Source organism: Peromyscus maniculatus, chromosome 7, assembly GCF_049852395.1.
Source record: "Peromyscus maniculatus bairdii isolate BWxNUB_F1_BW_parent chromosome 7, HU_Pman_BW_mat_3.1, whole genome shotgun sequence".
In the NCBI taxonomy this organism is placed as follows: domain Eukaryota; kingdom Metazoa; phylum Chordata; class Mammalia; order Rodentia; family Cricetidae; genus Peromyscus; species Peromyscus maniculatus.
In genome coordinates this window covers 28,592,380-28,617,025 of record NC_134858.1, presented here as the reverse complement: position 1 = coordinate 28,617,025, position 24,646 = coordinate 28,592,380, and the positions used below count along the sequence as shown (strand labels likewise).

Below are 24,646 nucleotides of genomic sequence, written 5' to 3'. Positions count from 1 at the left end.
TGCATGTATATGTTTTTGTGGTGTGTGTGTGTATTCATGTGTGTGGTGCATGTGGAGGTCAGAGGTTGATATCAGTTGTCTTTCTTGATTGCCTTCCACTTTCTTTATTGAGGTAAGGTGTCTTGCTGTACCTGGACCTTGATGGTTGGTTAACTCTAGCTAATCTCCCACTAATCTAAGGTAATCTAGCTTCTCTACTTACTCTACTCAGTTGGCCTGTAGTTCCCTTGTCACTGCCTCCTGAGCTTTGGAATTACAGGCAGCTGCCAGTGCTACTTGGCTTGTTACATGGGTACAGGAGATCTGGACCCCTGGCTTCACACCTGGACATCAAGCACTTTATCCACTGGATCAGCTCTTTGGCTCCTAGGATGCCATTTTTTTAAATGTCCATTTCTTCTCACCCATTTATGACCAAGGACTGAGTTCCTTATATGGAAGATTGAGCCAGAGAGCTCTTCTGAGCCTTGAGGGAGATGAGCTCTGTAGACAGGATTTTAGGGGCTCTCGGGGTTTCCCGTGGGTAACAGATAGGGACCGTTACTCCAGGTTAATAGTGCTCACGAGGGAGTTGGACTAAAAGAGTTGTGAAATACGGATGAAACATGGTGGGGGTCAGGTGCTGAGCAGGTGCTCTTGTCACTGGAGTGATGTTTGTTCCCTAGGCAGAAGGTGGGAGAGGCTCTTGTGTTGTTGTTGTTGTTTAAATGAGGCAGGCCAGCATGTAAGAAGGCTGATGGAGCAGCCTGCTGAGTAGAAGGATACCCTTTCTCAAGAATAACAAGGCCCTGACTCAAAATAAATAAAAAAATGTAAAGACAGGCACAGTGGCACACCCCTGCAATTTGAGCACTGGGGAGGTGAAGATAGGATCAGAAGTTCAAGACCACCTTTGACTACATAGAAAGTTTGAGGTCAGTCAGCACTACATGAGACCTTTTCTCAAAATAAAAAACCAAAATGAACAACAATGAAAAAAAAAAGTATTCCAAAAGTATTGAAAACTACCATGACCTCGGGTAGGAATTTTCTCTAATGCAGGGTTCTTGAAATGCGGTCTCTAAAACAGCAGCCTTCATATTACCTGGGTGGTTGTAGAACCGCAGACACTAGCATGCTGGGCTGAGTCCTCTAAAGGCACTGGGGTTTGAGAGTCATTGGTGGCGCTCACACAGATGAGCAGGTGCTTGCATGAGTTGGACTTTGTAGGCTTGTGAGAACCTAGGGCGGTCGCTTTCTTACTGAAAGCTGAAGATACCCAGGGAAGGTGGCAGCTGCCCTATGTGTACTCTGAGTAAGCTTGTTTTAGCCTTTGTTTTTGGATGCTGGGTCTCTGCCCTTTCCAAAGAAGTAATGAACCAGACTAGACAGTTTCATTGGCATAAGATCCCACTTTAGTTCAGAGACATATCTGCATAAATATTTGAAATGGGGTCCACCCCAGCAGGCGGCAGCCTGAGAACAAGTGGCTCTCTTGAACCCTGTATGGACACCACCACCCTTTAGACACTGGCTTTTAACACTGAAGATATTCATTTCTGAAGATAACTCGGAGCTTGCTTTGACATCACCAATAACGCCTGGCCTCATACCTCTCATATACTGACTTCCCCCTCACTGTGAGGTAGATTGATTATTGGGGAAACCAAATAGAAAAAAAAATTCTTCTTTTTCACTTAACTTTGCCAAGTCCTTTGCAAAAAGGTTGGCTCTGAAGTCTCCCATTTGGATCAATAAGTGCACTTTTATCTTTTAACTTATACCCTCTACTTGAACCTAAGCAAGGTCCAGTCCACTGGACAGTCAGCTTCAGGATCCGTTACCCTCGTACCCTCTTCTCCTCTTCCTTATGAATTAGGCAGTACCCAAAGGGCTGTAGTAACAGGAGGCCTGGAAGGGCCAAGCCATCTTGATAATATCACCTCAGAGGGGACCCTTGTCTATATACCCCAGTAGCCCAAGTCCATGAGCCTAAGACATTTCCACCAAGGGGATCAGAGGGGACATGGCTGGCTTCCACAGGGCTTGACATCTTCAGGTTTCAGAGCCTCATCACAGGTGTCAGAGGCCTGACCCGAGGGGTCTCTGCATTCCACAGTCCGCCGAAGCCAGCTTCCTCCACAAGTGCTAGGACACTCAGACCAGTCCCCCAGCACCCACTCTGCATGGGGCAGTGACTGGATGATGTTGGTGGTCGCTCTTTCTTTGCTATTCTGTGTGCTGAAGTCCATGTCATTGGGGACAAAGAAGGTGTACCTGAGTTTTGGGGGAAAGACCTCACCAGACACAGTCAGGAGCTGTACTGTGAGAGGCTCAGGTAGGGCCTGGAAGCTCTGCAGCCTCTCCAGGGTAGCCATGGAGCCACTGTACTTTAGGACCGTCCCCTTCATCAAGATGTCCTGCTCTATGGCGGAGATGGCCAGGTTGCCATTGAGTAGGTACTGCCCACTGGCTGTCTTCAGTGCCAGGTAGCTGCCATCATTCCGGACCCCTGGGTGGCTCCGCTGTTTCACATCAATGTTCGTGGCACCAGCTGGGATGGTGACAATATCATTGTAGCCATAACTACGATAGAGATAGAACAACTGTTAGGGCTGGTGGCTCCCTAGCCTGGGAATTAAAATGGGTTCCCCCAGGTGCACAGACAAACAGCTCGCAAATCATAAAGCGATTGCCTCAAAGTTCTAAATAAATTAGTTGCTAAGGCAGATAGAATTGTCTTGGGTATTGGGCTCTCCATGGGTTTTGCTTCATCTGGCGAATTTGCTGTGGCTATTGAGGCAGTTAGACATGCAGGAGAGCCTGGCAGAAAAGTGCCGGCAGGCTGGCCCCGCCTTGGTTCAAGTGAGAATTCAAATACATTTGCTTCCTTGCAGCGGTAAAAGTGGGCACGGCTACCTCCAGACCCAGAGCTCAAACTCATGTGGAAAAATATGAACCCTTCACTCATGCCAGAACCCAACCAGGATAGAGGATTAACACTGCCTCTTTGAGTAAACTCTCATATAATATGTGATGACTATGGACTTGGCAAAGATGGAGGATAACGCTTGCTTCTTTACCACCTCTTGAGTGTGCCCAGACACTGTGAGCACCATGGTTTTTGGTGATGGGATACTGTTGGGAAAAATGCTTCCAGTCCATTGTAGACATGGGACTTTATGCAGGACGCCAGAACTTAGTTCCTTGTCCTCCTGTAGGAATGTGGGTGGCACAGGGTTGAGATAAACCATTGAGGAGGGCCATCCGGTGGATTCTTTGCTATTCTTTATGTCCAGCTGGGGCCAGTCGAAGGCTAGGGAAAGTGTCCAAGGCCATATGTCTAGGACCTAGGAGGAAGTGGCGAAAGCGACCCACGATCTGAATAGCTCATGCTTTTTTTTTTTTTCCCCTACTTATTTTGAGCTTAAATTTGAAAATACTTCCAAGTTGACTGCTGGGAACTGGTTCTATTTTTTGAGATCTGCACTACTATAACATATGTACATGAGAAAGAGAAGAGAGAAGAGGAGGGAGGGAGGGGTGGAGGAGAAGGGAGGGAAAGGAGAGAAGTGGGTATAGAGAAGGATGGAGCAGGCTTCACTAGGCAGAAAACTAGTTAGTAAAGAGACAAAAACTCGCCGGGCGTTGGTGGCGCACGCCTTTAGTCCCAGCACTCGGGAGGCAGAGCCAGGCGGATCTCTGTGAGTTTGAGGCCAGCCTGGGCTACCAAGTGAGCTCCAGGAAAGGCGCAAAGCTACACAGAGAAACCCTGTCTCGAAAAACAAAACAAAACAAAACAAAACAAAACAAAACAAAACAAAACAAAACAAAACAAACAAAACAAAACAAAACAAAACAAAAAGAGAGACAAAAACTCCGAGGTACTGGGGCTGGACCGGAGGCTTGAAAGATACAAAGTCATGAATGTACTTGACCCCAGAGTGACAAAGGAAACACTTGACCTTGACCCTACCTTCCGGGACTCTCCAGGAAGTGCAAGGGACAGCAGACAACAATCACCAGGTACTTCAGGAACCTGGCCTGGCATGCAGAGATGCCCTAGGTTTAATCTCTAGCCCAGCAGGAGGAAGAAAAGAAGAAACCCACGTGTTCTTTCTGTCTCTCACCAGCTCTCAGTGTGACCTTAGAAAAGTCAACTGATCTTTTCATGTTTCAGTTCCTCAGCCCTAAGGTAGGGAATGACAGGGTTGGCCTTGCCCAGCAGAATGAAAGCACTTTGGAACACCACAGGAACGCTAATGCACGTGGGGTGCTTGGATGTGAGACGCTCTCTGAATGCTTAGATTCCCAAGGGTGCTGAGCGCTGGTTTGTGCTCTCTTCTCTGATGAAGATCTAGTCATAGAAGGTCGCCGGCCTGAGGGTTAGATGTCCTTTCCGTAACTGGCCCAGGGGAGCTCTTTTGTGCCTGAGTCCTGTGTTACTCAGTGTTGCTCTCCTGCTGATTGACTCAGAGCTGACACATTTCTGTCCGTGTGGTCTCCAGCACTAATAAAGTAACGGCTGCCCTGGTCCCATCCTCTCCACGGCCAGATCCCATGCCATGTGCTCTATACTTCCCACCTCAGGAAATCCTGACAGTGACTGTAAAAAGAGGTGACCACTGTAGAGAAATGGAGACTTGAAGTACTTATAAGGCCCCCTGCCCCCCACTCCCTCTACACAACTATTAACTAGCAGCTGTAATTTATACTTGAGGCCATCAGTGCCCAAAGCCCTTTATGAGATGTAGAGGCAAGAACTCTGCCTAGGTTCAACCACTAGGAGACCTACCTGAAGGGGGTGAAAGAACCGGAGACCTTTCTACAGGTAGTGCCTCTGCCCCCACACACCCCACATTTGTCCAGCTTCTTAGGTGAGTTCACCACATGGTCACAGCCAGCCTTAACACACTGCCCCCGGACGCAGATGGACAGAGTGTCCGGCCCACACAGAGTGCCATCGATCACCTGGGAAAGGGAAGGTAAGAGAGGACATGGAGCACATAGAAGCAGTCTGTAGGTGGGGGTGGTGGGGGTGTCGGGGGTGTCGGGGGTGGTGGGGGTGGCGGGGGTGGTGGGGGTGCCTGTCCTCCCACCCTGTCTCAAGCCAGGAGATTCTTACCTTGGGTTCAAACACTTTGAACTCACTCCTCCCCCGGGCTCTGCAGAACAGCTTGCATCGGTCCCGGGGGGACACTCCTGAATACTTGGGGACCCACTGCAGGAGATTCCCATCCAGATCAGTATGGTTGTAGGCATTGTATTTCTCACACTGCTGCTCCCTGAAGCTTTTGCCTGAGAAGAGCAAGGAATGACATGGAAGTAGCATACCTGCTGGAGGACCCTGGCAGAGAAAGATCTGGATCCAGGGACCCTTTCTTTCTCTAGGCTTTGGACTCAACCCAAGGACACAGGCAGAACCTATTATTTCTAGACACACCTGCGTGCTGGTGCGTGACCCTTCCTCAGAGATCCAAGGGGAGGAGCCATCCAGCTTCACACTGGGCTCCCTGGTACAAATATCCTTCCCATCTGGGCACGTATGATTGGTACAGAGCTATATTTCCAGGACTCTGCTAATTATACGTTGTTGATTTCCCTAGTAACAATGGACATGTGGCAAAGGTTCACTGACATTTCTGGTCTTGCCTCTACATCTCATTTTCTGTAATTCTGAATATCTATGGGAGAGCTCCATCTGCAGGTACTATAATTACCCCCCAATCACCATTGTCTTACTCTTCTGATAATTGGTTTGGTTTGGCACTATTATACTCCAGGATGAGACTGGCACCCCAGCATTCTGAACATGCAAGCATCTCTCTGTGCTATTTCTAATCTACCATGCCATCCTCTGCCAAATTCAGGAAAATCTGTGATTTCAAATGCATGCCTATGACTCTCATAATCTCAGGCCCAGGCCTCCCGCCATCCTCTGGGGACCCAGTGCTCAGGCTCTAGTGAGCCTCCTTGGTGCTTATACATGAAGGCATATGTGCACTACCTTCAGGGGTACTCATGTGTGCTCCCTTGCTCAGTCCTGAAACAAGCCTGCTCTTCCTACCATGCATCTCCACCCTGGCTGTGCATCCAAATGGCCGATGGAGACTTCTAAACACAGATGCACAGTGCTGAGTGTGGGAGTCCATACTGCTGAAGGGGTCCTGGCTGTAATCGCAAAACTTTCAGAGTGACCTGATAGGACAGTTGTCATGAACGATCCACATACGCTGTTTCAGGCTTTAAGGCCCTTTGTGGTCTGGCTCCACGCTGCTACCTCCTGCTGGGCTCCACGTGAGTAAATGGTAGTGCATGCCATACCTGCCTCATCCTGGCACATCCCTCCTGCTCACCAATATATCATCTTCTGGGCCTTCCTTGGCCTAAACTCTCCTAGCTTCTTTCCCTGAATTCCTCATAAGCCCAGGGTTGCTGCCTCACAGAGGAAACCATAATTACTATGTAAAAGATTTTTACCACTAATCACATTGCAAAGTCCTTGAGGGCAGAGACCATGCCCTGTATATGTCTAGCTTCTACATCTATTATAATTATGGACACAAAGGCACTGGCTGATCTCAGTGCCTGTGAAATCACAGTGGTACTGTCACGTATCATCCATGCCTACCTTTCAAAGTCTCAGTACCGGAGAGAAATTTCTGAAGCCTCATATCGTTGCTGATCCTCCTTGTTTAGCAAAACTACAAAGCTTACACATTTCACTGTTAGACACCCAGCCCAATGCCAGAGCATCTTGGCACTTGGGAGAATGTATCCTAAAGTACCCCTTGTCTTTTCACACTGTCAATACTTCCTGGAGCTGCCCAAACTGGTGCTGGAAGGGTTGGTGGAGAAACAATATCTAACTCCCTTTGCTGAGTTGCTGACTGCCCCTTTCCACCTCTGAGTTCATATCTGTGCTTTCTAGCATGACTTAGGGGGTAGGAATGGGCAAGGGGAGGCAGAGGTGGTGCTCCTTGTTGGGAAGGCTCTGTCAGGCGGTTGCCATGGCCGCAAGGGAAGATGGGCAGCTCTTCTCAGAAGGAATGTGCCCAGGCATCACACTCAGAGATCCTCTCTCCTGCCTGAGCTGAAAGTTGGCTGGAGAGACCTTGGAGGTTTGGCTCAGACCTTAGCTTTGGAAAAGGCTTCCATCTGCACATAGAGAAGGGCTCAGATGCCTCCAAGATGATTATTCCCCTCCCTCCATACAACCTCTCTTCAAAGGTCTCTTCTAGGCAGATTTGGTTGGGAGTGACATGCTTTGTCTTTTTACAGCTCAGAGACCAGGGCAAGGGTAATCTCCCTTCTTCGACATTCCCAGCCTTTCCCTAAAGTTAGCACTACCCTGGGTGCTTGAGGACTGGTCCCAAGCATGGTGTCTTGCAGAGTCCATGTAAATGTGGATCAGGACTCAACTCTACACCCGGGAAGACTTCCCTTCCCTTCCTCTTGGGATCTGTTACACTTACACCATCAACTATTCTGGCAGGTAATTACCATTTGGCGGACATTCCTCTGTGTTGCATGATTGGTACTTGACTCTCTCACCCAGGCAAAATCTTCCTCCATTCTGAGGCACTGGATTATCACACTCACGGTTGGAAAACTGTATTCCTCCTCCACAGGTACGAGAACATTCTCCCCAGGGTCCCCATGGACCCCAGTCTCCATCTACCACAGCCTGCAACACACAATGCCACTGAATCAGGACCAAAGGGGAGCAGACTTCAATCATCTAGGTCACTTGGTGGCTATGGACCTGATCTCTTCATCTAGTTATTCTCATCCGAGTGTATGGAGTTCTATAGATGATTTCAATTGCTTATTTAATGATAGTGTGGCTTGCTTGGATGTAACTTAATGAGCACAGAGGATGGGCTGGGTTTGTTTGCTGTGATTGCCCAGTGTACATGAACCCAGCACCTTATGCTAGCCAAGTGCTCAACACAGTAGCTGCTGAATGAGTATGAGGGAGAGTCTTTTATGGTTAAGTTTGGGTCTGGTACAATAGGTTTCCATGGGAGGAGTATGGAGTCACCGTGGTTGCCTCACCTAGGGAGGATAATATACCACTAGCACCTAGTAAATTCAATGATTCTTCTAAATAGCCAACAGTGCACAATTGCCGCCCCCCCCAAGCCTTTCCCAGCTCCACATGTCACTGGTGGCAAGGCTGAGAACCCTTGGTGTAAAGAAATGACCACTGAGAGGTCTTGCCATGATTCTATCAGCTACTGGTTCCAGGGCTAGGACAGTGCTGGGCAACACACAGAATCACTTCCAAGTTTACAACAGACTTATGAGGACAAAGCCTTTTCTTTGATAGCGCCATAGAGAGTTCTAAATCAGTTTTTTTCTATTACTAAATCAATGCTTTGCTCATATAAAAATGGAAACAGAAGACTTAAAAAAATAAACAAATAAAGGAAGAGAGAGAAAGCAAACAAGCTTTCACAATGCACCACTGCCCCCAAAGGAACCACCTCCATGACTTTCATAGTGTCCTTCCATTCTTATGCCCTGGATATAAAATCCTACAGCCATGGAGTTTTCATTTGACAGACATGACACTGCATACAAAAGTTCATTTCCAATCCTGCCTTTTCGCTTTCAGGATAGACGATCCTGTAACTGTTTAATGTCACCCTGCCTCTGAGATGGGTGGTTGGACTCTCCTCCTCGTCTCTCAACACCACGAGAAGAGAATGAATGGGGAGGTGGCTGAGTTGGAATCCATGAATGTGGCGCCAGCCCAGGCTTTGGATGAGAGTATGTGGCTTCCACAGCCCAGGAAGGCTCCCAAGCTCAGCACAAGAGCATGTCACTGAGGACAGCCCTTGGAACGTGCTGGGGCCACCGTGGCGATTCAGCGCTGGGCAGGGCCCAGGCTGTGAAACTCATCGGATGGTATTTCATCATGAAGGCTCCATGACTTGCAGTAGGAGAAATGTGATCAGCCTTGCTGTTTGGATGTATTAAGAGCAGGGCGAAGAAGTGAACCACTTAAAACCCTCACTGGCATTGCCTTGGTTTTTCATGCAAGTTTCCTCTGTACTGGGCCAAGATTTCTCTTTCTGGACACAGGCCACTCGGATCCCTTCTCTCCTCCTCTGCGAGTATGACATTCTTACTATTACAGTTATTCTCTGATTTCTGCTAAGGAACTCAGCTTAAACATGGCAGGCTCTGAATACTCAGACCTTGATGAAATGTTCCTATCCCATGTCACTCTCTATTTATAGTGGATTCCTCCAGGCTCTCATTTGCTTAGTGCCCACTCTCTGGTCTTCACACCATCACCAATCTTACTTTTTTTTTTTTTTGGTTTTTCGAGACAGGGTTTCTCTGTGTAGCTTTGCGCCTTTCCTGGAACTCACTTTGGAGACCAGGCTGGCCTCGAACTCACAGAGATCCACCTGCCTCTGCCTCCCAAGTGCTGGGATTAAAGGCGTGCGCCACCACCGCCCGGCCATCACCAATCTTCATAGGCTCTCACATTAGCTACAAAACAGTTACCAAGGAGGAGATGCTAAAGCATGGGCAGGGATGGCAACATCCCATTGACTGTGAGCAAGCTTCAAAGCGCCTCACACATGGGGGATAATTACAGTTTGTTTTGTTCAAAGATGAGTGATTTTTCTGATAAGCAGCTTGGGCTGAAGTGTCTTAGACTGACTTTCAAATATGGTGCCCTTGCCCCCCCCCCCCACCTCCGGCTTTCCTCTCTGCCCTTTATTTCTCCACCTCCTCACCTTGGGATTCTCCACTTCCTCTCTGAGCACACAGCTGCCAGACAGGCATAGGTGCTCGGGGCCACAGGGTGTACCATCAGCCCAGAGCAGGCTGCCATTCTTTGTGTGGCAAATGGGCTCGTCACTGTCCTGATGGCGGCACCAGAGCTGGACACAGATGTCCTCTACAGAGGTGTTGGGGCAGTGGCGGAAATCAGGCCCGAAGATCTGCTTGCACTGCTGGTCCAGCTCATAGAGGGTGCTGTGGCCTGGGAGGCCTGTGGGGAGGGGCAGGACCGAGGTGGGAGCATCCAGGAGACAGTCTCCTGAGAACAGAGGAAAGAGATGAGTCAGGACAAGGGCAGGGCCTTGCTCTCAGCTCCCCATGCACCCCTGCGCCAAGCTCCAATTCTGAACGATGTACTTCAGTGTCTAGGCATCCTAGATTCTTCATCCTTGATCTAAACATCACCAACATCCAGCCATGTACATAGAGCTCATCTAATCCTGGGCAACTGTAGCAAAGGCTTCTGTAGGACGAGTTTTCTTTTACTGTCCAGAAATGCCAGGCACATTCCCTGTGACGCTCATGTGTCTAGTGACTGCCAGCCACTTGCACTATTAAACCACATCCACTTAAGGACACTGACATGCAAATAAAGCCTGAGTATTGGTATTTGCTCATTCTACTATTTTTACGTCAGCTTTTATCCCTGCCTCCTTCAGAAGAATCTAGAATTCTTGCTTCACTGTTTTGCTCGACAATCCAAACTTCTTTAACTAGGTGCCCCTGCCCTAGACCCTTGCTCCCGTACGACCCGCCCACAGTCTTTCTGCCATTCCTCAGCTGCCATACAGTCTACCACTCTAGCCTGGAACATTCTCTTCTCTGCTCTTTCAAACTACAAACAGTCTTCCATTCCTTTACGTTCTGCTTAAACTCACCGCTTCCAGACAGCCTCCCTAGACTAATTCCTTCTGCTTTGGAATGAATCAATCTGAGTTAGCCCAGAGCTCGGGCTATGGGAAGATGGGGGCAAGGAAGAGCATTCTGAGAGGATGCTTAGCATGCCTTTCTAGAATGACATGCCTCTGAAGTCTCTCCCCACCCGATGGGCTCCGTGAGAAAGCACAGCTGCAGGGAGTCCCCAGGGAGAGCAGGTGCCAGCAGTCAGGAAAGAGGTTCTACAGCAGATGGGTGGGGAGAAGCCGAGGGGAGCCGACTGGGGCATACCATGACCATCATCCAGGAGCTCTGTGAGGTATACCGCACTGCAGGGGGACCAGGGCAGCGTCTTGTTCACGTGGATGAAGAATGGCGCCATCATGTGGTACTTGCCCATGGGCCCAAACAGCCTGGCACAGGGCTTAGAATCATCATGGGGCATGCTGAGAACGTGCCCTGGGTGGGGAGGGGGGTGGGGGAAGAGAGCAGAGAACTGTGGTCCATTCCAGCTGCCCACACCTCCAGGTGCCCTGTCCTGCCTGCATGTTCCCTATGTGGCCAGCAGTGTTGATGGTCTCAACTGCCCTTTCTTGTTACCACCTCCCCAGAGGCATGGCCACCCGGACTTCCTGAACACTTCTGTTTTGGGTCTTACTTGCAGGGCCTTCTTCCAGGAAGCCTTTTCAGATGACGGAGAACCATTGAGACCCTTTTATTTTTTTGGCAGATCTCTCTGGATCTCATGTTCGCTTTTACTGTTGGCTTACACGGCTCTCTCTTCATAACCCATCTCCCCGTGAAGCCTAACTACTTAGCTTCCTTACGTCGTCACGGTAACCTAACACTTCCACTTTTGGGCCTTCTCTGGGTAATGCTGCTGATGGCCCAGGACACCACTTTGGCACTTTGGTCTTATGCTCAGGGTAGGAGTGGAGTCCCTGATAATCATGCATAACATCTATCTACATAGAACCACTTTGTCAATGGCTACATGTGAGGCTGCTTCCTTCTCCGAATCCAGGCCCCTGCGGACCTGAAAGAGGCAGCTTCCTCTGATGTGTAGAGCAAGCTCTGGTAGGACAAGTCTCACCTAGCTCGTGGGCCAGAGTGTAGGCTGCCTGCAGCCCCTCATCCTTGATCACCGAGCAGCTCTTGTTGGGGTCACAGATGGTGCCGACGTCCGCCATCCCCAGGGTGTCACATTGCTCCCCCTTTCCACAGAAGTTCTGTTTGGTGAAGAGAGCACGTTAGGTTGTAGAGATAGGCTTGGAGACCAGAGGTAAGTGCCCAGCGTCCCACTCAGCTTTCCAAGAGACACCACCTGATGGTGCAAACATTACTGAGCCTTCTAAAGCTTTTTAAAAAAACAACAGGATAATCTGTAGAGCTCAGCTTCTGGACATCCCACCTAGCTGTCCTGCATTCTTGATTTTTCATTTTTCTGTCTTGGTTGTGACAGTTAGTTCACCTACCCTTGTTTTTCTTACCTGAAGAAGGACCTAAGAAACACATTATTGTTAAAACAACACCAACATCAATACCAACACCACACACACACACACACACACACACACACACACACACACACACACACACACACACCCCAGCAGGAGGGGGCACTGAGTGACATTTGTCTTGTCTGGGACTTTAAAGACTTGCTTTCAGAGGTAGAGCTGCACAATTACTCTGAGTCTGCCCCTGCAGTGAGACTGCTTGGGCTTAACTCTGGGTACTACCGATATATGGCCTCTTGGTGCCTCAGTTACTTCAGCTGCAAAATGGGTATAACACTACTTCACTTCTATCTGTGACTCTTGTGAGGACTGATGAAGTAGGAGGAAGGCCTGTCATACCTGACTGTGGCCTTCAGGAAAGCTGTTTAATTAAGTCACCACAGCCATCCTGTATGAAAACCCTGGGGTCCCTAGGTTATCATCCCAATGCCTCACTAGACTGAAGACAGAACCCCTTTCCCATTTCTATTGCCAGACCTCTCCTAGGGCAGCTTGAGTCTGTTTCCTCTTGGTATGACCTCAGCAGACAGCTGGTCATAAACTTTTGGAAAAGAGCCCCTCTAAGATTCTTCTCCCCTTGCAATGGCCTCACACTTGTCCTCATGACCTCCTTCTCATCGTTCCAGCAAGAGGCCTCCCAAGTCCAGCTGGGGCCAGCAGGGAGGCAGTTCCCATGTTTGGGCAGGCCTCAAAGCTCTCCCTTTGATCTGCCCATCCCATCTCCCATCTTCCCCGGCTTTCAGAGCCCGCCCACACACCTGTCTGGTGAACAAAATGGCAGTGTCATAGTGCTCTGGGTGGCGGTCACTGGGCTTGTTGAAGCGCCGCTGCCAGGTGCAGAAGCTGCGAAGCGTGAGTCCACCGTTGTCTGACACCTCTGGGCCCCAGCCCTCCTCTTCCACGATCAGCACCTTGACCACCACAAGGTTGATGGAGTTCCTGATGCTTGGGTGCTTGTAGATTCGGGCCGCCATTGCCATCACTGTGAGGATGTGGTTCTACCAGGAAGGGGGAAGAGTGGGAGAATGCTAATCACTTTCATGTCCTTGGCTGCTCGGTGCTACCTACCGCCTCTGATTGGGAGACACTTATCTATCTCACTCACACCAGTCAGACTCTGGGCTGAGCCTTAGATATGCAGCACCTCCTGAGGATGAGGAAGACATTCGAGAACTCGGTGTTATCTCCCCAGAGAAGAAGAACAAACCTCAGTGGCTAGTCCAAGATCACAAAGCTAATGAACCATCATCTGAACCCAGATCTGTTGGATCACAAAATTTAAGCATTTAACATCCGGACCAGCTCCTGAGGTGACCTACTTCCTAGTAATCAATGAAAATTCAATGCAGCCAGTTCTTCCATTGCACCAGCAACATTTCGAGTACATCCACAGCTCTCCATGGAGCATCGATGTTACATCGGAACTGTAAATAAAAAGTTCTCTTGGGTTAGATGGTTTATTCTGACTGTCCGGGACACCAACTCGTTCCTTGCCAAGCACCCCCGTCTTCCCTGGCTTCACTCCAGAAGCAATAGTCTAAAAACTCACAGTCAGTGGAATTTCCCTCTTAGCATCTGTCTGAGCATTTTCCTGGTGTTCATTGGGATAACGTCGACTTTTTAGCATGGGAACTATTAACCCTGAAAACTCTGCCCTAACAGTAACCCTTAGCAACAGCTACTCTGCAGTAGTCCCTGGCCACGGTTGACACATCACCTCATTAACTTCTCACAGTGCCTACAGACCAGGCATTGCCATTCTGCTTGTGAATGAGAGAGTGTCATTCTAGTTCAAAAAGTTCTTGCAGATCACACTACTCTTAACGTTGAGAGACCAGCCTGGGTGTGTGTCTGAGGTCCACACTCCTCCCTAGAGGTCCCTGGAGTTCAGATTTCTGGTTTCTGCCTGGATAGCTCTCCCCATCCCCCGCCCGGCTTCAGTATTTATTCATTTCTATTTGGGGCTTGAGAGAAGAAGCTAGAGGACCTAATGAGACCCACATGCTGGGGATCCCACCTGCTTTCAGTCCCGCCCAGGCCAACTGAAGGGCCTGTGGTCCTATGTCATTAGTTGGCCTCTGGCCTATCCTGGAGCTGCCAACTGCTTCCTTGCAGGATTCCGAGGCTTTGAGGGGAGGCCAGATGGGAGCTTATTGTCCTGCCTAGGGGACCTCGTGGATAATTTTTTGGAGGCAGAGACAAAGGGTGACAAGCTGGCATGCCTTGAGCCCCTGGTGTGACCAGCTGAGCAGTTGCTTGCATGCTTTGCCTTTTTTTTTTTTGGCTCCCTGGAGCTTCACCTCCCTCAGCTCCCCTCTCTCTGTTCTCCTGTGGTCTAAAAGGTGGGAGTAGGAGAGGAAAGGCTGTGGAGGGGACATTCCATCGAGGAAGGCCATGTGTGGGAGTTCCAGATGCATTCCATTATCTGTGAATAGGAGCTGTCTGTTCATCCTACAGGCAATAGACCAGATGTTTCATGAGTCCTACAACAGGTTGACGGGTTTCTGAGCTCAGGTTGCTGGCATGCCACACACTCTGGCTTGTTTAGGCTGATGTAAACATCTTATCAGCAAAGCTGCAACTTGGCCTTTGTTCCCTAAGTTGGATTGCTGAGGGGAAAAATGCAATCACATCATTATGCAACTGGGGGTGACTCCTGAGGAATGGTAGCTTGTGAGACAAGTTCCTGGCCAGATCTTCACTGCTTCTTGAGAGAGGACAGTCTCCTGGTCTGCCTAGTGAGGCTAGGATCTGACTGGACCAATCCCTGGGAATCTCTTCTAGAGCAGTCTACAACTATCCTTCCAGGATTTCTTCCTGTTGAGTCCCAGTTCCAAATCTAAAATCTAGGGAGGGTGAGGTCTTTTCAAAACAGTGTGAGGCCAAGATGCTGGTTTCTAGGTATTCAACCAAGGAGGTCTAATATGAGGAATTGGAAGATTTGGGGGTTCAAGAATGGTTCGTATATGAAAGCTGACCGGACCAAACCAGATTTAGAATGACAGACGATGTACTAGTTCCTTAGGGAAGAGGTGAATGGCTACGTGCAGGGAGTATAGTAGAGGACATTCATGAGATCCTTTTCTCCAGATACTGAACATCTGTCAGCCTGAGATGGCTGGGAAATCACTGCCTCCGGACAGCAGCTGGCTATGAAGACATCTGAAGTTCTTCCTTGTCCCTGACTATCTCAGAAGATAAACTGCATAGTGGAGGGCCACAAAGACTCCGTGGTCCAGTGCTCCTTTGAGGACCTTCAGTCCTTGTCTCACTGAGAAGCAGGTCATCTCCACTACCCCCCACGTCCAGCTGGATCTTCTAGATACAGTGGCAGGAGCTTTGAATCATAGTTCATGTCATAGTGACTCCAGGGACAAGGACTACGTAGCTAAGGCTAGGCATGTTACCTGCCATCTGCAAGCTTCCGATTCTCCACCTGTTTTCCAGGTCTTGAAGGACAGACCTGACTTATGGATACGGGGAGCTGGCCCAGGTGCCAGTCCAGGCAAAGGTCAGATGGCTTGCCTGCTCTGCCACCTGGTGTCTATTTATACCTCCCTGCTTACCACACAAGTATGAACTGTGAGCTAACAGGCGGGAATGAGATTCTTCCCCCTACTGACAGAGACTCCTGCTGTTTGGCAGGCAACTCTAGAACTATCCCAAAGTGATGGAAACCCATGATGACCACAGTCAGGGTGAGTCCAACAACTTCATTTTCCTTAGGTAAAGGTGGCACTTCTGTGGGGGTCTTCTCTATCAGTACCCCCAGAATTCTTTGAGCTACAAGTAAGAACATTCCTTCCCCAGGTTCTTGGATGCTCCGATGGCAATCAAAGCCTGCCTTTGGGATCCTTGTAGAGGCTGAGCCTTGGCAAAGTGCAAGTTCTCATCCTGGCTACAACATTACCTGTAGTAGTTTGTTTATTTGCTCTCACATGGTGGGTACTGAACGAAATCCTGTGTGGCATGTCTGGGGATGCCAGAAGAGTGGCAATGTATGCCCACATGTGACATCCTTACTCTTATTTCCACGTGTGACTCTAGGCCCTAGGATAGCGCTGTAAGGAGGAAAGGGAGAGGCAAAGGGAGAGGTAAGAGTGAGACTCACAGAGCCATCCTTCATCTCACCTTGTTCCCCAAACAGCAAAAGGTGTTGTTGCAAAAGCTACCTTATTCAGGACTGCCTGAAACCAACCTTAAACTCTCAGAGCGGGGGCAATCTGCAGAGATGGTCTCTCTGCCACACGGGACAGCAAAGCTGGAAAGCAGAGGTTAGTGTTCCAGTGATGTGTAGCCAGACCATTAGGCCGACTCTGACAAATGCTTTTTATCACCAAAGGCAACTCTAGGAATAGCTGTGCCTTGGTGAATACCAACTATCTACCAGGTCCTGGCTCAGATGCTTTGTTACATTCTCGAGACAGTCTCAGGGCTTGGGTATGACTGCCCCCATTTCCTTAGTGAGGAAATCAAGGTACAGAGAGATAGATGCCTGCCTAGAAACCCCCAGTTACTTCTATTTTCCTAAGTCTAGATACCTAGCCACCACACTACCTTCAATCTTGGCTGCTACATGGGAAACCAGACCTGAAGTTTGCAAGCAAATAAACAAGCCAGGCTACCCTGCTGTGATCTACGCTCCCCTCCCCACACACTTGATATTTGGACATTTTCTTTGGGAAACAGTGTCTTTGGTCATTCTGACTGCAGCAGAGGCAAGAGATGGAAAGGACTCCCTGTTGGGAAGGTGGGCTGAACATAATTAATGTAACATAACAGTCTGCCACCCATGAAGACTAGCACAGCTGCAGAGCTCATGGAGCTACACCCATGCATCACTCAAACTATCACGTGACTGACGTCAAGAGATGACACTATTTTTTGTTTATGCTACCAGGCAGAGATTCCTCTGGGCAAACCAGCGTATAGAATAACTATAGTACTAGGGCTTGTATGAAGCACTCACTCCAGAAGGTAGATGTAAATGAGATGGCTGCGACAGCCTCCTCCTGGAATCCTCTCCCAGGACCCTGACATCTGAGAATGCTCCAGTCTGCTTTGGGGAAGAAGAGCACCTCTCGTAGACACTCCCTGCTGAGAAAGGCGGCTCAAGAGGTCTGCTTAGTGCTGAGACTTTGTTCTGCTCCAAGGTCTCCCAGGGGACACTTAGTAGCATCTGAGATGTAGACAAAATTCATGGACTCTCCTGAGGTGGTCCCTCTTTCCAGAAAGTTTTCTTTGTCCCATTTCTGACAGAAATCACAGCTGTCCAGACTCCAGAATTCCTGAACTATTGAATCAGGACATCTGGTTCTGCCCCAGGTTATGCTGACTTCTGCTTGAGGTCCAGGTGTGTTGCTCATACAAGTTGCCTTTTTCTGAGAAAACCAAGTCTTGATACTTTAAGACTGGCTTATTCAAACCCACACCCTCCATACAGAAGCCAGTCCTTAACATGGGACCTGCAGGGATGCTCTGAGCAATTCATTCACACAGATAGAAGGCACTTTGGGGAGTCTTTGGGTAATGGGGTGGGCAATGGTGATGACCAGAGTCCCTGATCCTCTAAGGAGTAACAAGACACTTGGACAAGGTAATGGATTTTGGTCTATGCATCTGTGAGACTGTTTCATGATTAGCCCAACTTCTGGAAGGTTCAGCCATTCCCTGAACATCCTCCATTTACAGAATGGTTTTTACATGCACGACCTCAGTGGAAATGCTGTGAGAGAGGCAGAGGAAGACCAGACAGCTCAAAGAGGACATGTGACTTTCCTAAGGTCACACTGGTAAGTGTGGCAAATCTAGCTTGCCACACACCCCAGATTGCCTGAACCTAAGTCTAGCACTCTTTGCTGTTGTACCATACTACCTCTTCTCCTGAGGAGGATCTGTGGTTCTTTCCACACTCTCACAGCTGTCTACTTTGTGGCATGGCTCCTTAAAGCCAGCAGTCTCAAGATGCCCCACCAAAGCGCCAAGCCCCATTCTGAGAAGAAACCACCTTTGTCTTCAAGGTGCAAGAAGAAATTGGCTATGATCCAGATTGGTGTCACTGCCAGCAACAAGGGCATTTGCCAGAACTCTGTAAGTGAGTTCACTTAATCCCTTCACAAGAAGGGCCCCTGCCTCCCACCTTCTTATCTGGCTTCAGAGTTAAGGGCTCATCGTGAAGCAGTCTCACAGATGCATAGACCAGAATCCATTACCTTGTCCAAGTGTCTTGTTCCTTAGATGATCAGGGGCTCTGGTCATCACCATCGCCCACTCTATTACCCAAAGACACCCCAAGTGCCTTCTCTCTGTGTGAGTGAATTGCTCAGAGCATCCCTGCAGGTTCCATGTTAAGGACTGGCTTCTGTATAGAGGGGTGGGTTTGAATAAGCCGGGTCTTAAAATAGCGGGACTTGGTGGTTTTCACAGAGAAAGTCAACTTGTATGAGCAACACACCTGGACATCAAGCAGAAGTCAGTATAACCTGGGGCAGAACCAGATGTCCTGTTTCAGTAGCTCAAGAATCCAGGCAACTATGAGTTTTGGAGATGCCAAGTACATCCTTGAAGGAAATGTTTAATATCTCTGTTTAAATGAGGAGCTGAGAGAGGTGCTAGGGAGGATATTTTGGCTCTGAGTTCTGACAAACTGACTTCCCTGCAGTTTCTCCATGTTCTTCTTAGTCTTTCTGTATTTTGGCTGTCAAGCAGATGTCACAGACTGGTCTAATTTGGGGGTAGATGTAAGTTTTAGCTCTGAGTTTGTTCCTGAAGGAACCTGGAGCCAGGTGTAGTGGTCTTAGTGAATTGGGGAGACTCTCTTCACCCTTTTCTACATCTCCAATACTTACTGGGGGAAAGGAGTCAGAAGAAGTGGCTGGTACCTCCTTTTAGGGTAGGCAGACAATCAAATATGACATCAGTACAGATTAAACCTCAAGGGTCCGATGGCTCAGAGCTGTCTTGCAGTGCCCTGAGCAGAGCCAATACCACAAGAGCATGCAGGGAGACTGCCCCAGGTTTAACCGGTTTGTGCAGTAGATAGAACAGCAATCACTCGGACTTCCCACCCACCGCCTTTCCTTGTCCTCTCTACTTGGTTTTCACTGGAACTTTCTTACCAAGCACATCTTCATCACAGAAAAGTGGGAAAGACCAGATGAGAAGTAGAAGGCTGGCTGCGCCCTTGCCTGGCCATTCTACAAAGGTAATGCCTATGTCCTTAGCACCCACAACAGTTAGGCTAGGCTAAGTCTAGGACGGGGACCCTAATTAAGGACATCACCACTGCCAGAGTGGTAACAGGGCTGTTGTGGTGCTGGGATCTCAGACCCGGGGAACTATGATCTCTGGGCAGGTCAGTTTCCTCTAGCTGAGCCAACATTTCTGGTTCTATATGTTCCAGAAGACAGGACCCTTATCTCTTCTCCTTCTGGTAAGATCTTTGTCCTGTCTCTAGAGGGAGGTATTGGGGACACTTCTTGCTGAGTCAGCACTAACTGCAAGTCGTTAGGAATGCTCAGCTACTAGCAATGTCTTGGACTCAGTTTTTCTGCCCAGGTCATTTGAAAGCTGATTCTGGGCTGAGCGTGGCTCTGGTTCCTTTAGACACAGTAACTGAAAAAGTTCATCCTTTAGCCCAGCTCGCTCCCCTTTCACTGAAACTTCAGTTTTCCAGGCTGAGCCCCCAGGGCAGAAATTCTGTTCTCCTCCCTTCTTGTGCTGGATGCTGGCATTGCCAAGTTCTGCCGAGGCTGAGCGCCAGGTTGGCAAGGTAGTGCATGCCCCTTGATCAGAACCAGCTGGGCTTACAGAAGTTGGACAGCTTCCTTCCAGGTTCCGCTAACGTCTTTTACTTACAGGAACCTCAGTTCTGTCCCCAAAGACAGTCCCAGCCACCTCGTCCCAGCCCAGCTTCCTGTCCTAGGGAGCACCAGAGAATGACCGACAGTAGAGAGTTGCGGAAAGCAGGCCCAGGAGGAGCAGGGCTCTTAAAAAAAGTGCAGTTTTCATCTCCTTTGGGAGAAGCAGGTGCCTGGGGACTGCGGGACGAGACTCAGGATGCCGGCTTGGAAGAGTCAGAGGCAGCAAGCCTACTGTCAATTGGAAGGGACTTAGGGGCTGGGAAGTAGGAAGCCAGGATAGCAGAAGTTAATGGAACTACTACTCTTTCTCAGAAAGGAGAAAGTCTCCTTTGGGATTGGGCTTGGGAGTTTCAAGATTCCCCCCCCCCCACCGCCCCCAGTTGGAAGGGAATTGAAAGTCATTTGGGAAGAGATGGATGTTATGGATTGTTAGGGTCCGCGGAAGGCTCTTGAGTCCTACCTGCAGGTCGGTCCCATAGAAGGCAGCCATGGACGCGTCAGCCACCAGTAGTGTTTCCACGAAGCGAGCCTCGGACACAAACCGTTTGCTCCTTGTTTTGGATCTTAAGGGTAGTGGCAGTTCTCTGGAGTCTTCTGTCTCTTTGCGCAGCCCCTCTTTGTCCTGCTCCCTGCCTTCTTCGTCGTCACTTCTCTCCGGTCCCTGCCCCTCACCCATCTCCACCTCCCACTCGAGTCCTTGAGGGATTGGGAAGACTTCGGCGGCGGCGAGCCCGGGGTCCTCCCGGCGCTGCCCCGGCCCCCAGCGCTGCAGGCGGTGAGGCTGGTCCAGGGAGTCCCCAGCGCCTTGCGGCTGGATGGTGAACTCCTCGCCTGCCAGCAAGAATGAGCCGCTCAGCCCGCGACACAGGCTCACCGCCGCCAGTGACTCTCGCTCCCCATTCACCGTGCCCGAGAAGAAGCAACCGCGCAGCCCCGGCTCGCCCCCGGCCGCAGCGCCCGAGCCCCCGAGACGCTCGATCTTGAACTCGGGCGCCAGAAAGCTGGCGTCGGGCGCCAGGCGCAGCACGAAGCCCTGGCCGAAGGCGGACAGGTGGAAGGCGAGCTCGCTCGTGCTGCCCGGCAACCGCGTGGGCACCAGGAGCTCCGAGGCCTGCGACCCGGTGGTTCTCGGCTCTGCCGGGGCGCCGCAGACGAGCGGCGGCGGCGGCAGCTGCAAGAGCAGCAGCAGGAGGGGCGGCCACCGGGCGGCGGTGGGGTCGCGGAGCATGGGGGCAGAGGGCTGCGGAGCGCGGGAGAGGCAAGAAGGCCGCCGCGCGCAGGCAGGTGCTGGTGGCCCAAGGCGGCCGGGCCGCTCTCTCCAGGAAAAGTGATCAGTCGGATGGGGAGGCCGACGCGGTCGGCGGCAGCAGGCGCGGCGGTCCCCTGGCGGCCCCTCTGGTTCGCGCAGCCCGCTCCTCCTGCGCCCGCCAGCCAACTTAGCAGAGCTCGAGCAGCTGGCGCCCGGGACTGCGAGCGAGCGCTCTCCTCCGCGCTCTCCCGTGCAGCCGCCTCCTTCCTCGGGAAGCACCGAGTGGGCTGCCGAGCCTTTCGTATTTATACTTCCTTCCCGGCTTTGACATAAGAGGTTTATTTTTGATCTCTCACTATTCCCGTTTCCCCTCCCCTGGGGTCAGAGACAGAAACAGAAAAGAGGGAGAGGAGGGGAAAAAAAAAGGTTGAAATGTAAAACCAATCAGGAGTCAGTGAGCCCCTCCCCATAGTTAAGTAGTTAAGCGTCAACTTCAGCGTTTTTTCTTTGTTTCTACGTGAAGACCCAAGTCAATTCCTCTAACGCTGGACAGCCCTTGAAGACAAGTCCTCGAGGTGTGTGTATGGGGGGGGGGGGAGGGGGCGGGGGACGGGGAGGGAGGAGACGCTAGCCTCTTCCTGTGCTCGAGCCAGGTGCTGGGGACAGACACTCTCTCTGGAAAGAGGCCCAGTGCATTGGTCTCAGTGACAGTATTCAGATTCCTGAACAGACCTGGCAGTGTTAAAAGAGGTTTTTGGAGACGATTCCAGAGCCTTTAATGGTAAAACACAAGGAGAGGTAGAAAGTCACACTGAAATCACGCTGATCATGAAGACCATTGCAGAAGTTAAAACAACAACAATAACAACAATAACAACAACAACAACAACAACAACAACAACAACCACCACCACCCTGGTCAAGGCTAGCAAGGACTCTTTGGTTCTTGGTTTTTTTGGGCTCTCTCTCTGTAGACCAGACCTGCCTCAAACTCACAGAGATCCGCCTGGCTCTGCCTCCCAAGTGCTGGGATTAAAGGCGTGTGCCACCACCGCCTGGCACTAGGAAGGACTCTTAATGGCTTGGAGGACAGTGGGACAGTGAGAGGTAACCATCGGCAAGGCAATGCGGATTCAATACCATGAAGTTCCCATTTCACTTGGGAGGAAGCACTTCTCCAGTCTGTCTTCTGTCACACACTTCTGCCAGTTGCCTTGGTGACACGAGGAAAGGTGGTCAGGTCCCTTTTTACTGCATCGTCCACAGCTCTAAATACACATAAATAGGTGGGAAGCTAATTCACCCTGCCACACACCCCATCTTCCTGTAGAAGAGTGGGACCCAGGAAGAGTGCTGCCAGTCTTAAGACCACAAAACCCAACGTTCGTATCTGCTCCAGTCTTAAGGGTGCAGGTCGAGATTGGATTCGGAATCCTGTTCTCTCAGTACCAGTCCAAGACTTAGCCCCACACCCTTCCTGAACGGCCAGCATGGAGGACATACCATTTGCCAGCTCACCTACCCCAACAGACGCAGTGTTTTCCTCATGCTGAGGGTGCCCACAGCTGAGAGAAGCCCTGACACCTTAATTCTCTCTGCTTTTATAGCAATTCAAACAGGTGACCGAGAACCTTCAAGGTGCAGAATCTCCTTGGTTTCCTGCACAGAGAACTGGAAGTTTGGGTGAAACATTCCTAGAGGCAGGGGAACAGAAAGCATCACGGCTTCAACCCTTTTTCAAAAATGAACAAAATGCTTATCCCACAACAGTTTAATACCCCTGGGACAGTGTGACCGGCACGGATAAAGGAGTAATCTCATTCGTCTCAGGGCTGTGGTGACATTTCTATGACTGGACTTTGCCATTAAGTCCCTTGTTCACCATTTTCCAGTGTGGAGCTCCTTCCCCGTCCCTTCTTGAGACAAGGTCTCAACTACATAGCCCAGGCTGGCCTCAGACTCCTTAGTCTCCCGCCTTAGCCTCCTCAGCACTGAAGTCACAGGGATGTGCTGGGACCTCATGCCTGGCTTTCAGTAATAGATAGGCCCTTCTTCACCATGCCTTCTTTCTCCTTTGTGACTATATGAGAAGAGTACCCAGCTCCCCTTTTCTCCTTAGACATTAATGGCTATAACCAAGCTAGGGGAACTAAATGTTGTTGGTGCTTTCAATCGGGAAGCCTTTGGAAACTGCAGCTGCTACTGTTTTAAAATAGGAAGAAGAACCACCTTTGGATGTCCCCTTAGGAGGCAGCTGATGAACTTCGGGCTTTATCTAGCCCCATTTTATCAACAACCACAACTATAATTACACAACAATTGTGGGCTGGCAAACTATCCCAGGAGCCAGCCGGGCTGCTTGGTTCATCCTTCTAGGAGGTTGCATGCACTTCCATGGGAACTTCCAGGGAAGTGCCTGACGTTTGCAGTGCAACCACAAGGTGTCACCCGAACCTCAGCTATGCTTAATCCACAGCTTGCAGGGATGGTGGATCGCTGGGGAGGAAGCCCTTAAACACGGTGGATGAAATCCGCACAGCAAAAACAAACACTATCGCATCCCACCACTGAAAATCCCAAATGGGCCAATTATGAGTTCCTATATTATAATTTTTGTCCCCTCAAAGAACATAACTACTGAAAGGGTTGGCAAACTGTGGTGTATGTGCTAAGACTTTTTTTTTTTTTTAAGATTTATTTATTTATTATGTATACAGTGTTCTGCCTGCATGTATGCCTGTGAGCCAGAAGAGGGCGCCAGATCTCATTACAGATGATTGTGAGTCACCCTGTGGTTTCTGGGAATTGAACTCAGGACCTCTGGAAGAGCAGCCAGTGCTCTTAACAGCTGGGCCATCTCTCCAAGCCTAAGACTGTTTTTTATACATCCTACATGCTAAATAAAAGTGTTTTACATATCTTAAGTGGTAAATTTAAAAAACTGACTATTAATATTTCACAACACCTGAAAATGCCATGAAATTCAAATTTCAGTGTTTATAAGAAAGTTCACTGGCAACAGACATTCATGGATACTTTGGCTGCATTTGAGCTGTAAAGAGTATGGCTGGATGACCTTGAAATGTTTACTACTTGAGCCGGGCAGTGGTGGCACACGCCTTTAATCCCAGCACTAGGGAGATGGAGGGCAGCTGATCTCTGTGAGTTCGAGGCCAGTCTGGTTTACAGAGTGTGTTCCAGGACAGTCAGGACTACACAGAGAAATCCTTTCTCTAAATACCAATGTGTGTGTGTGTGTGTGTGTGTGTGTGTGTGTGTGTGTGTGTGTGTGTGTGTATTATCTCTTTCTACAAAAAGGTTGTTGACTGAATGTAAAAAGGTGTTAGTTTGAATTCATT

The 24,646-nt window shown here is 49.8% G+C and overlaps 1 protein-coding gene across 1 annotated transcript; it reads right to left on the bottom strand.

The window, feature by feature from the left end:
* Positions 1-1,371: 1,371 nt before the first annotated feature.
* On the bottom strand, positions 1,372-21,643 carry Adamts8 (ADAM metallopeptidase with thrombospondin type 1 motif 8). The gene is made up of 9 exons (XM_006976562.3): positions 20,499-21,643; positions 12,935-13,174; positions 11,753-11,888; positions 10,951-11,118; positions 9,738-10,042; positions 7,483-7,666; positions 5,105-5,277; positions 4,775-4,950; positions 1,372-2,565 (listed from the first exon to the last, which is right to left on the bottom strand). The coding sequence occupies exons 1-9, from the start codon at positions 21,264-21,266 to the stop codon at positions 1,995-1,997; spliced, it is 2,721 nt and encodes a 906-aa protein (XP_006976624.2). The 5' UTR covers positions 21,267-21,643; the 3' UTR covers positions 1,372-1,994.
* Between the last annotated feature and the right edge of the window lie 3,003 nt (positions 21,644-24,646).